Source organism: Camelus dromedarius, chromosome 10 (assembly GCF_036321535.1).
Source record: "Camelus dromedarius isolate mCamDro1 chromosome 10, mCamDro1.pat, whole genome shotgun sequence".
Taxonomy (NCBI): Eukaryota; Metazoa; Chordata; class Mammalia; order Artiodactyla; family Camelidae; genus Camelus; species Camelus dromedarius.
In genome coordinates this window covers 3,221,027-3,234,531 of record NC_087445.1, presented here as the reverse complement: position 1 = coordinate 3,234,531, position 13,505 = coordinate 3,221,027, and the positions used below count along the sequence as shown (strand labels likewise).

Genomic DNA, 13,505 nt, shown 5'->3' with positions numbered 1-13,505 from the left:
TGACTTTTCTGATGGGGCACAAGCACAGCAGGGGACCATCTGTGCCCACCCCGGCACAGAGCCAGCCCGTGGGCGGCTCCGACTCTGCATGAGGACAACGGTGACTGTGTTTTGTGTATGTGTGTTTGTGTGTCTGTGGTCCAAGCAGCTGGCCCCCCACGAGGCCCAGGAGCAGCAGGAGCTGAGGGCCGGCCTGCGCTGGCGTCGCCTGCAGGACGAGGTGCAGAACTCCCCAAAGGAGATGCAGGTGTTGAGGTAAAGCACCGCGTGATCTGTTACCTTCCGTCCTCCCTCTCACGCTCCTCCTTTCCTTCAAGGCGCATCCAGGCCTCCTCTGGCATCTGCCGTGTTTCCTTTTTAAATTAAACTGGGCTGGATTACTCATCCTCTCAAGGATGTGATTGTTAGGTTTTAAGTCTTCCAGGGTGTGGGTTTGGATTTGCCTTCTGACATTTTTCTGGTGTTTCTGAGCAGGAAAAAAAAAAAACTAGCACAAGGCCATTTTGGGGACCAAATTCTTCGTCTGAAGTTCTAATAGTCAACTATTTTACGTGGTGGACGCGAACTTGGAGAAGGTTGGGGCCTGGTAGCCTGGCAGACAGTAACCCTTTACAACCAAAAGGAAAAAAAAAAAAAAAACCTTAAGGAAAATATTGATTTCTAAGTGTTTAGTAGTAACAGATGTTTGTGTCAGTGGGGCCTTTTGTTCCGGATACGTCCCCGCAGGAGGCCACGCCTGTGCCGGGGGAGGACTCTACCCTCAGCTCCTGTGTTTTATTTTCAGAGTGTGTCTTGCAGCTCTTGTAGGATAACTTCTGGCCATCTTCCCATTTTTTGGGTCCCTCTCTGTTTGCCCGTTTTCTTCACTTCTCTAAATAGTTGTTTATCAGAAACCTGGAACCTCGGCCCCAGGAGCCCTGTGGTTGCTATGGCAACAGAAGCTTTCATCCTGCCCCCTCTTGCCTAGAGCCAAGCCTTTGGAATCCGCAGTCAGACAGGTGGGAAGGCGGCCATCCAGGAAACACCCCTCATTTTAGATGGCAGCCCTGAAGGCCAGTCTACCTCCTGGGCAGAAGCCTGCCTGGACCGGTTCTGTTGTTGCTGTTTGTTTTCAAATGAGCTCTCCACTCAGCAGTGACTGCCCACTGAGGGAAATGCCAAGCCCACCCTGACCCCTGGGAGGCAGCCTGGCAGCCTGGCAGCCTGGGAGCCTGGGGTGTGGCCCCTCTTCCCACGGAGAAGTCCCTCCTCGCAGGCTAACCGCTGCCATCCGTCTGCTGACTCATCCATTGTCTGGGAGAGCCAGAACCCCAACCCCGCATCCCCCACCCAGCACCACTGTTCGTGCATCCCCTCACTCAGCCAGTGGGACGGCTACGCCCCCGGCCGACGCGGGCAGGGTCCCTGCTCTCACGGAATTTCCACTTAGCGAGGACCCTCTTGTGTGCATACCTAGTTACAGGTGGTGAGAAGTGGCTGAAGGGAACGCGGAGATTTATAGTAAGGAGGTTGGGGAATGCCTCTCTAAGGAGCACGAAGTCCTTGAGGCAGGAAAGGGCTTGGCAAGCTGGTGCTTGAGGGACAGAAAGGAGGGCAGGTGGTTGGAAGGGCGAGGAGAGGTAGGCAGGAGCCAGGTCCCCAGCCTTAGCCCAAGTGTGATGGAAGCTGCCGCAGGGCCTTCAGTAGGGAGGGATCATGATCCGTCTTGTGGTTTTACTGCGCTGCCCTGGCTGCTGTGTGGGATGGACTGCAGGCAACAGACCAAAAGCAAGGAGAAGGGTTAGAACATTGCAGTCATCCATGCTGTAGAGGTCCTTCTGGCGGCAGGGCAGGCACAAGATGCAGACCTGGTTAAGACATGTTTGGGTAGTGGAACTGGCAGGGCTTTGGTCTACTGACCGTGAAGAAGAGGAGAATGAAAGTGTCCAGAACAACTTCTAGGCTTTTGACTTGAGCAGCTGGGTAGGCAGATGGTGATGCCATTTGGTGAGATGGTGAAGACGTTGGGAGGAAGCTGGCCTTGGAGGAAAGAAGAAAGATTCCAGTTTTGCATGGGTTAAGTTCTGTGTGCCAAATAGATATTGGATATTGAGAACTCAGTGGGGTTTACAAGTCAGGAGCCCATTGGAGAGACTGGAACATTCAGCCTATGAAAACTTGAAATTCTGAGCACCTTGAGATGGCCAGGCAGAGAGAAAGTGAGAGAAGAGGTTGGGAGGAAGATGAGGAGCCAGCAGAGGATCTAGGGGAATCAGTGTAGAGAAAACCCAGATGTCAGGAGTCATCGGAGTCAGGAAAAAAGTAAATCAAGAAGGTGGAAGTGGGGTGTTGGATGCTGCTGAGGGGGTGTGTAAAAGCGAGGGAGAGAAATGACCTTGGGGTTGGACCATGTGCAAGATGGAGCAGAGACACTGAGTGTGGTGGACTTTGTGAGAGAAGTTGTGCGGGAAGGGGAGGTAGATGAGGGTCATCTGAGAGGCTTGTTTTAGGGTGGCTGCTGCCGGAGCCAGCTCGTGTGTGAGCTGTATAAGTAAGCCCATCCTGTCAGTTCTCAAGACTCAGTTTTTCCATTCTCCAAGTCCCCAGGTCCCTCTGATGCCTCCCGTTCTGTGTGACCGCAGTCCTTTATTGAGGGTAAGGGCATTATAATTAACATTAGTATGTGAGCAGTCAGATGGACACTGGGAAGTCAGTACACATGTGAGGAGAGCCTTACCTCTGCACTTGGTGGTGCTGCGATCGACCCAGCTTCTGATGTCCAAGAGCATTTCCTTTGTGTGTGGAGCTGGGAGAAGGAATACACTATTTTTAGATCTTTGTGCAAGAAGGCTTATTATGGCATTTGTTTTTCTTTTTCTTAGTATTCAGAAATTGTGTTTGCCTAAATTTAGGCTAACCATGAAATGACTGCATTTGAAAGATTTGTTGTACATCAGTATGGAAAATATTGTTATCAGATGCACTTACAGTGAAGAGGAAATGTTTCTGAACCTTCCCCAAATTACAGAGGCTACATTTAGTTTACTCCCATCCCTTAGAATTCTCCCTTAAATGGGCACAGAGAACCTAGAAATTACCAAGAGTGGAAGGAAGAACCAGAGTTGTCAAAATTTGTCCTCAGGTTTTTGTTTTAATATACAAGTAAGACCTTGGGCGAGAAGTCTTTTAAAACAATACAGTAATCAAAGATGCTGTCTTTTTTTTTTTTTTTTTTTTTTTGCTTTTTATTTTTTTACTGGAGGTGCTGAGGATTGAACCCAGGACCTCGTGTATGTGAGGCATGCACTCTACCACTGAGTTATACCCTCCCCCTCTTCTTTCTTTTAAGATACCCCATGGTCTTGAAATGATGGGCCAAGAACAATATAGAAGTCTTGGTTTCACGTTGCCAGATGCAGTGGAAGCTTCTCCTACCCACCTTTGTAGCAACTTTCAACATGGTTGACCACTCCTCTTTCTAGAAACACCTTCTTCCCTTGGCTTCTGTGTGTCACACTCTCCTTGACGTCCTTCTGCCTCACTGCCAGTCCTTCCCCACCTCTCCTGCTGGCTATTTAACGTCTTCACTTATGACTCGCGGCTCTGAAAGACTGGTTAAGGTGTCCAACGTCATGCAGCCAATAAAGAGCAGAGTCATGGTTGAAACAATCCTCTTTTCCCTATGCCATCTTCCTGCCTCCAAAGAACTTGGTACAGAGTTTAGTTGCGTTAAAACAAAACAAAACAAAACAAAACAAAACAACTCCAGGTTTCTTCAGGACAGGAAGGTCATGGTGAAAAAAGTACCCTTGGACCAAGCTTCTCTGTCTTTTGACACATGACAGTGTGTGTCTGATTATTTCAGTCAATGTTGGGAAAAAGGAGAACTCAATATTGTGTTGATTATAGATACTGGATGAATATTAACCAAGTGAAAAGAGAAAAACTAGACTTACGTTTGTCTCTGACTTGCTAATTTCAGTAATTTTTAAGAATTATTCTCCATCTGTGCCTTGTGCCTTCTGCCTTCCTGATATCCAGTGTTGAGTCTTGGCTCTTGTCAAACGTGCCTTAAATCTACCTGGTTGTCAGTTTCCTTTGGTGACAACAGTTCCTTGTGTTTTCCTAGCCTTCTCAGCCTTCACTGGCTGCGAAGCCTGTCACGAGGCATGGTTTCAAGATCCTAGGGTCACATTAATGCCTCCATGCCTGTTCTCACTTGTTAATTATTAAAATGCCTTTCCTGCAGATGAGACCCCAGTGGCTCTCTCCAGACTCTCCCTCACCTCTGCACCAGCCCTGGGCAGAGCTGTTTGCCGGGCAGAGCCTGATCTCACTGCTGCTCCACTCAGTCCTGCCCGGCTGCCGCCACTTCGATGTCTGCTATCCATCCCCACGACTGCCGGCCTAAACACTGCCCCATCGTCCGGTGCAGCAGTCGTGACTCCTGACAAGGAAGATGCAAGGGGCCTTTGAGCGGCTCCCATGCCTTTGGTCTCTCGGGTGTAGCTGGATCCGGCATCTTCTTTCTAAGTGCTTCTAGTTAGCAGATCCTGACAGGCCCGGGGATGGAAGAGCTATGGTGGCGGGGTCAGAAGAAATCTCTGTTGGTTTTTATTGTTTGTGATTTATTATCACTTCCCCCCTTTTCTGGCTTCACTGTTAAAGTCAAGCTCGTGCTGAGAAAAACGTTAAAATATATCACGTTGAGGAGGTGCTGACAAGCCCGGAGTCCGATGCAGCTCTTTCTAGCCGCTGCCTCCACAGCTGATACGGTTCTAGAGAAACACAGACTCTCCACCTATCTACCTCACCTCCTGGCCACAAAGACATCCCACAGCGACAGGGGAAGACACCCACGTATGTAAGCGCCTCTGTCTGTACCCAAAATGAACGCGCATGCCGTGAGTCCTGTGGGCTTGCGGGATGCCCGCGCTCTGCGTGTTCCACGTAAGCACTGAGACTTCTTTCCATTGAAAGTCTGTGTGTAAACCTTCTCTAGTATGCACGAAGTTTTCACCTTTAAAGTCTTTCTCAAAATTTGTATTTCTGATCCTTGAAGAACATAGCAGTCTTTTCCCACCCACACGTAGGAACGTTGCTATTCGCAGCCACACAAGCCTGCCTCGTGGAAAAGCTCCAGCCCGGAGTTCAATCCTCTCCGCTGCTCCTTCGTCCTGGGCCTGAACTCTGCCCAGAATTCTTTTTCAATCTCTGCTGGTCCCACAGGCCACGAAGAAATCCTTCCATTCCTCCTTGGGCGGCTCCCTTTTCCGCTGCTTTCCCTCGCCTCCTGCCCCACAGGGAAAACTGAGGCCATCAGCCTGTTCTCCCTTTGATTCTAGAAGCACATCCACGTCCACGTCTCCCCTGGCCTCTCAGATGCCTGAGTGCCAACCTGTCAGTCTTAACACGGCTCCAGACAAATTTCTGGTTCCAGGAACAGAACTAGGATTAAGTGTGTCTTGATGCAGATCGTAGAGCTACATATAGGAGTGAGCTTTAAAACCCTCTGCCCTCCAGGAGGAAGGGAAGGCGGAGTGTCTGTACACCCAGGGAGGATGATGCGCTCATGACTTTGGACATGAACTGGGGCCACTAGTCTAGGGAAACTCTTTGCTAAGGTCATTGTGCTCTTTTGATCTCCAGATTTTGTTAACATGTTTCAAGTCTCACGTTTATTGGGCTCCTCTGCTTTGTTTAGTACTGTTGGTAACTTCCCTTCTGGAAATTTCCATCACCTAACTTTCATGGCAACCCCTCTTCTGGTTCTTCTTGTCCTCTTCTGCAGTCCCTCCTCCAGCTCCTTCACAGTCTTCTCTTCATCTTCCTGCTCTCAGAGTTGGTGTTCCCCTGGGGGCTCCCTCTCAGCTGCACATCCTCCTGGGGTGGTCTCCTCTCAGCACCCTGTCTTAGGTGGGGTTCCCCAGAGGCAGATGAAATTCATGTGAAAGAGATCTGTTGGGAGGAACTCCCAGGAGGAAAGAGTGGACGGCCAAGCCGTGATATCAAGTTGAGTGACACAGGATCGCTCTGGAGGTGGGGTGGGTCAGCCTCGGAGTTGTCCTCCTCAGGGGCAAGGGGCCCAGAGTGTGTGTATCCCTGTGCTGGCATCATTGCTTGGAGAGATGTACATTCTAGGTTCCTCTGGTTCTTGTGTTCACAGGCAAAACAGGCTCAGGCAACCTGAGGGTCACATCTGACCAAAAGTCACAGAGAAGATACCAAGAGCTGATGCACACACAAACGATAAAAGGGCCTCATGGGATGTGAAGGGGGCGTGCGCACTGCTGGCCACACCTCCCATATGTGCCGGAGGCTCCCAGCTCTCTCTTAAAGATCAGATGTGAATGCGTAACTGTCCATTTTACGTCCTGGTTGCCCTCCGTCTCACCCTGATGATCCCTCCCCCACTCCCACTGCTCTCCTCCTGAAGCGCTGAACTCACCCCTCGGAGCCCAGGTTCACACGCTTATCCGAGGTGGACACCTAGGAGTCGTCCAACTCCTCCCCTTCCTCACTCCCCCCACCCCCAGGGGGGGTCAAGCCTTCACCAGGAACTTACCTCGTAAGTCTTTCTCAGTCTGGCCCTTCTCCACCCCTAATACCACTGTCTCTCTATTTAGAACTTAATGGCTTGCGCATCAATCTAATAGCCTCCAAATTGTTTTTTCTGCCTCTAGTCTTGCCCTGTCAAATCCATCCTTCCTCACTGCCGCTGAGGAGCTGTACTTAAATTACCTTGTGATTCTGCCACCTCCCCTCCTTGCTTAAAACTCTCCAAAAGCTTCCCCTCACCTCCAGGAAAAACTTCAAGCTCCTTAATACCGTAGGCAAGGTCCTGCACACCGTCACTCCTGTTTTTCCAGTCTCTTCTCTTACCATTCTTTGCTTCACCCTCTACCCACCCCAAATAGTTCATAGAACCCTGCTGTATTAGTTTGCCCTGGCTGCCGTAACAAAATACCACAGACTTGTATGTGACTTAAACAACAGAAGTTTATTTTCATACAGTTGTAGAGGCTAGAAGTCCAAGATCAAGGTGTCAGCAGGTTTGGTTTCTTCTGAGGCCATTCCCCTCGGCTGGCAGACGGTCACCTTCTCACTGGGTCCTCACCCGGTCTTTTCTCTGTGTGCCTACACTGCTATTGTCTCTTTGTAGGTCCTAATCTCTTCTTAGGATACCAGCCAGACTGGATTAAGGTCCAACGTGATGGCCTCATTTTAGCTTAACTACTTCTTAAAGAAGGCCTTATCTCTGAATGCAGTCACACTTTGAGATACTGGGGGTTAGAACTCCAACATAAAAATTTTGGAGAGATATAATTCAACCCATAACACCTAACGTCTGCCTGTTCTTTCTTACCTCCTTGCCTGTTTTTCGTGTTGTCTTTATTTAGAACATCTTTCCCTTGTTGCATGACTCCAAATCATTCTGACTCAGCACAGGTATCATGGCCCACAGGTATTCCAGAGGTCCCAGGCCCTACCCTGACAAGGTAAGCTCCCTCCTCTCTACCCACTAAAGGCTCTGATTGTATCACCTTCCCTGGTCTTACTACATTATTTGATAATTATATTTAGAATGAGCTATATTAAATTGCCAATATTTGGCCATTTTTACCTCAAAACCAGCAATTTCATATGGTCCAACCTGAAACATCTCTCTTCCGACCCATCAACCTTTTGAACCTAGGGACTCTGTCTTCTCTACCTGTATACACCACAGTGCTTGCCACTGAGTGGCTACTGAATAAATACCGAAGAAATGAATGCCACAGACAACATGATCTCTGCCCCGGAATTTCCTTATGTAGTGTTTGGAGAGTTGAAATATTCGTCACAAGACCAATAGACAAATCCACAGAATTCGAAGAGTTTCATGTTGGTAAGTTTAGTTAGAAAGGGCCGCTGGGAAGATGTGAGGCTAGGGGGAAAGATAGAAAGGATGGTATTGAGGCTGGTAAAGAGGTGATGGGAGGGGAACTCAGTGAGGGAAGCCTGGCAGGCATGAACAGTGAACTGACTGTGGAAATGGCCCTTAGGTGAAAATGGGTTTATCTGTGAGGCTGAAGGTAGACCAGGGAAGGTCAGGCTAAGGGATGGAGTTCCTGAGATGCCAAAGTCAAGAGTTTGTATGTGACCATCCAGGCAGTCGGGAGCTATTTTCAGTTCCAAGAATGACATAATGACAGTGGAGCTCTGGGAAAATTACCCAGCCTTTGGGATAACACACGATCAGAGAGCCAGAGTCTAGAGACCAGGTAGAACGAGATGGCTGTGTCAGGACCCCAGGCCTGAGCTGACAGCTTGGGACCCCCTTCTCGGCTGCCTAAGGCTCTGAATGAGTCCTCACTTGGGGGTTTTCAAAACTGATTGAAATGTCAGTGCATCTTCAAAGAAGGCTTCTAATAGTGTGATGTAACTCTCTCCCTGACTGCAGATAAGGATGGACCCACTGAAGGGACTGGTTGGCTATGTGAGCTTTGTGAAGTTTGTTTCGACTTTGAACAGAGTGAAAGGCAACAGTCCCAGTCCCTTCTTGGCCAGGACCTAGTCTGTCCTGCCTTATGTCAGAGAAATGTCACCTGAGGATGCAGACCTGAACTCCGTCCAAACCCTGTCAGTGTTCAGGTCGCGGCCCAGGAGAGCAGCATAGGGTTTATAAGAATAAACCTGGAAGCCAGGCTGCCTGGGTCTGGGTCCAGTGCTGAGTCCGCTGAGAGAGCCACACAGCCAGCCTGGGCTCTAGTCCCCTCACCGCAGAATGGGAATAATAACAGCGTAGTTTCTACTTTATAGGTGAGTGTGAGGAATAAACGCAGTGTGTACCTGCAGATCTTTAGAACACACGCGTTAGGCTGAATCACAGGAAATTGCCACTTTGATGGCTCTAAAATGACTATTGTCGATTTCCTGTGGTTTAACGTATACTAAAAACTCAACACGCATTGTCATCTAGACATTCTGGCACCTGGTCAGTGTTTGCCCAGCAAGTGACAGAGGGTGCAAGGCCTGGGCCCCCACAGCCAGCCTTGCTCTCCCTCCTGGTTTATTCTCCCTCCTCTTCTTTCACTGCTGCCAGTGTCAGGCGGCCGACCACAGAGGCACCCTGCTCCTGTCTCTACCAGCCGGAGCCTGGAAACCCCGACCTGTCCTCCTTACCAACTTACAGTTGGCTAGAATGTTCAAAAAGTTAATTTTGCTGAGAAGTTAAGACAACATTAAAAAAGAAAAAAAAAAAGAGTGCAAGAATGCCTGGTTACAAATGAATAGGATAGGATTAAAAGCAAAAACAAACAAAAAAATAAAAATCTGAACATTAAACAAAGAAGCTCAAACAAACAGCTTGAGGAAAGAACTTGGCAATGCTTCTAAGACTAATGGGATCCTCATACCCTGCCCAAACTACTTCTGGTCTAATCTCTACATAGGGGCCACCCTGGTGTCCCCTCTGGCCTCTGCTCTGTACAGCTCCTCTGGCCTCTGTGCAGAGTCTGACTACGGCCCTGAGAAGGAAAAACTTCTTCCCTCCACGGCCTTCAGGAGCTCTGACCTGAGCTCCGACCACTGGCACTGGCTTGTGAGGTTCTCAAAGCCTCTCTGTATCTGTGTCTTGTATCTCCTGCCCTCCACCCTCCATCACTCAGGCTTGGGGTCCCCGCCACCCCACTCTCCCTGTCCGTTTTTTTGTTTTGTTTAGTTTTGTTTTGTTTTAATTTGAACCGAACACACTAGGCAGCAGCTATGTAGACCGTTTCTCCCCTTTCACGACAGAAGGCTGCTACACCTATGCCAGAATTTTCTGAAAAACTCTAGGGCTCTCAGCCAGCCAGAAGCAGACTCTGCCCTTTCCTGTTACAAAGGCCAGCTCCGCCCACTTGCGTGCCCACTCACTTCCTGTTTCCTGTTGAAGGCACACCCTCGGCTCTCACTTTTTTCACCCAGCAAAGATGACAGATGTGTCCTGAATAGCTGAACTCAAATAACCCCTCCTTCATTTTTCTAGACCATTCCCTGGTTACTCATCACTCAGGTATTTCTAAGGGAGGGACGGAATTCTCTTTGATAGGCCCCTAATTACACACTTACCGTACATGGTGTTTCATTTTTGCAATAACATTTAGTAGAGTTTTTTTTTAATATAGAAAAACATAAAGAAGTAAAGCAGTTGATAATCACGGCTTAGTTAACCATGTTTTTTTAATAAAACCACGTACCAGGAAAATTCAGTTTAGAAAAGTTTAAATTCCACCGCCCCACTATACTCCTCGCCCTAAGCTAATCACTGCTAGCATTTGCTTATGACTCCTGCAGAAAATAAGTCTTATAATTATATATGCATGCTTTTTCTGTATTGCTGCCCTGTGTTGCACTGATTCATTATAACACGATTTGCCCATGAAGTATTTTCCTAAGAAATAACTCATATACATAAACTAGTGAACTGTGATACTCTGCTCATCCTTTGAGGCTGTCTCATGTACTCAGCCAATCCTAGCACTTGTTGTATTACATTCTTGGCTAACGAGCGTTAGTCTCCCGTTCAGAAAAACTCTCAACTAATGAGTCCTTTCTCATGTAATCCTAAATTGACTCCGTTCAACCAATTATTGGCTTACTCCCTATAGGCATGCCCCTCCCGCCATTTAGTTTGTGTTTTGGCCAATAATTTTGACCAAGAACGGCTGACAAAAACTGAACAAGTATTTGACTGAACTTGCTGCAAATACACAAAAGAAGTGTATCTTGAACATAGTACATATTAAAATCCAGTTTCACAGGGGCTTCTACCCCTTTCAAGTCAATGGTTGAGTAGAGAAAAGATAAAAAAGGGGGGTTGTACTTCCGCTCAACATTGTACTGGAAGTTCTAGAGAAGGTAATTAGGCAAGAAAGTGAAATAAAAGACATCCAGGAATGAAAGGAAGAAGTAAAACTATCTTTTTGCAGATGACATAATCTTATAGATAGAAAATCCGAAGGAATCCCCCCTCAAACACTGTTAAAACTAATAAACAAGTTCAGCAAGGTTGCAGGATACAAGATCAACATACAAAAGTCAATTGTATTTCTATACACTATCAGTATATAATCTGAAAAGGAAATTTAAAAAACAAATTCATTTATAATAACATCAAAAATGATTAAATATTTAGGAATAAATTTAACAAAAGAAGTATGAAACATATACTGGAAACTACAAAACACTATTAAAGGAAATTAAAGAAGAGCTGAATAAATGGAAAAACATCTTGTATTCATGAATTGGAAGACTTAAGGTTGTTAAGATGCAATGGTCTCTACACCAATTCACGAATCCAGTGTAATCCCTGTCAAAATTTCAGCTTTTTTTTTTTTTTTTGCAAAAATGGACAAACTGATCCTAAAATTCATACGGAAATTTAAGGGACCCAGAATAGCCAAAACAAAGCTGAAGAAGAAGACCAAAGGTAGAGTACTCACACTTCTGAATTTCGATACTTACTACAAAGCAACAGTAATCAGACAGTGTGGTACTGGCATATGGACAGACTTATAGATCAATGGAATAAAACTGACAGTCTAGACAAAGACCATTTCACTTATGGTCAGTTGGGTTTTGACAAGGGTGCTACTTCCCTCATACTTTCAATGAGGGAAAGAATATTCTTTTCAACAAATGGTCACGGGACAGTTGGTTATCCACAAGCAGAAGAATGAAATTAGACCGTCTGCTTCATACCACATACAAAAACTGACTCAAAGGCCTAAGTGTAAGAGCTAAAAATGTAGAACTATTAGAAAAAAAGCCATAGATATAAGTCAGTATGATCTTTGAATAAGTAAAAGCTTCTTAGCTACCTCAGCTAAAGAGGGTCAAAAATCAAAGAGGGGGTAAAATCAATAAATTGGACTTTATCAAAACTTCAAACTTTTGTGTTTCAAAGGACTCTATCTAAAAAGTGAAAAGACACCCCACAGAATGGGAGAAAATATTTGCAAATCGTATATCTGAGGGACTTGTATCCAGAATATATAAAGAACTTTTACAGCTCAACAATCAAAAGACAAACAACCCAATTAAAAATGGTTAAAGGATCTGAACAGACATTTCTCCAAAGAAGAAATACAGATAGCCAATAAGCACATAAAATGCTTGACATGATTAGCCATCGAGGGGAGTGCATCAAACCCTCAATGAGATACCACTTCATACCTGCCAGGACAGCTGTAATGGAAAACACAAGAACAAGTGTCAGTGAGGATGTGGATAATTAGAACCCTCGTACACTGTTGGTGGGAATGTAAGATGGTGCAGCTCCCCTGGAAAGCAGGCCAGCAGATCCTCAGAAGGTTAAACATAGAGTTACCATATAAATCAGCAATTTCACTCCAAAGTACATACAAGAAATGAAAACACAAGTCCACACAGAAACGTGAACATGAATGTTCATAGAAGCATTATTTTTAACAGCCAAGAAGTGGAAGCAACCCTAATGTCTGTCAATAGATGAATGGATAAATAAAACGTTATATCCATGCAATGGGATATTAGTCAGCCATTAAAAGCAATGAAGGACTGATAATGTGCTACAAAAGTGGACAAATCTTGAAAACACTATGTTAACTGAAAGAAGCTGTACACAAAAGGCCACATATTGTATAATCCCATTTATCTGAAATATCCAGAATAGGCAAGACTTTGGAGACAAGAAGTAGATGAGTGGTTGTTGTCTGGGGCTGCAGGGGAAAAAATGGAATGTGACTGCCAGTGGTTATGGGGTTTCTTTTGGGGGTGATGAAAATGTTCTGGAATTAGTAGAACCAGTACGTGATGGTTGCACAACCTTCTGAATGTACTAAAAACCACTGAACTGTACATTTTTTAAATGGTGAATTTTATGATATGTGAATTATAATCTCGATTTTTAAAAGAGAGGAATTGATAGAAATCACTGGATGTTCTATAACATAAGATCATTGTAGCTTCAGCAGGGTTGACCAGCAAGTGTTTGAAGGAGAGATGAAAGAAGAAATTATGGCAGGAGGCAGCCAGTGTCCTCAGGGCATTGGATGAGACCTGAGGAGCCATTTCTAGTGCTGGATGCCAGGAAGAAGTCTCCTTAGTGTCTGTGGTGCAACAAGCCCCACACAGAGATGATTCACTTGCAGGAAAGCATCCCTCAAGTACAAGTGTGTGTGTGAATTTTTTCCACCCTCTATGATCCTTACCATTGTTCTGTTATCGACACATGTGGGTCTTTTTGGTTTTTTTTTTTAAACTGCTGCAGAATATTCCAGGATATGAACATTCCATGACTAACTAACCATTGGTTAACCATTGGACACTTTGGTAATTTCCAGTATTTTTGATTTCACAAACAATACTGTGGTAAACAGTCTTACACTTACTATTAATGCACCGCATGTTACATGTAAGACCCAGAGAGTACGCAGTTGCCCGCAAGACTGAGGAGAGAGCTGGTCTCCCAACTAGTCGTCCTGTTTTACATCCTGGTTGGGCTTCAGACTCAGGCGAGCCCT

At 46.1% G+C, this 13,505-nt stretch overlaps 1 protein-coding gene across 7 annotated transcripts in view; it reads left to right on the top strand.

The window, feature by feature from the left end:
* Nucleotides 1–13,505, top strand: part of AOPEP (aminopeptidase O (putative)) — a 324,357-nt gene that overhangs the window by 187,271 nt on the left and 123,581 nt on the right. For all 7 annotated transcript variants that reach the window (XR_004135281.2, XR_010382565.1, XM_031447198.2 and 4 more), the window contains exon 7: nucleotides 149–255. Coding sequence is in view for 5 of the 7 variants with exons in the window: in XM_031447198.2 (XP_031303058.1) it covers nucleotides 149–255 (107 nt within the window). In the remaining 2 variants the exon portion in view is untranslated. The remainder of the gene's footprint in view (nucleotides 1–148; nucleotides 256–13,505) is intronic.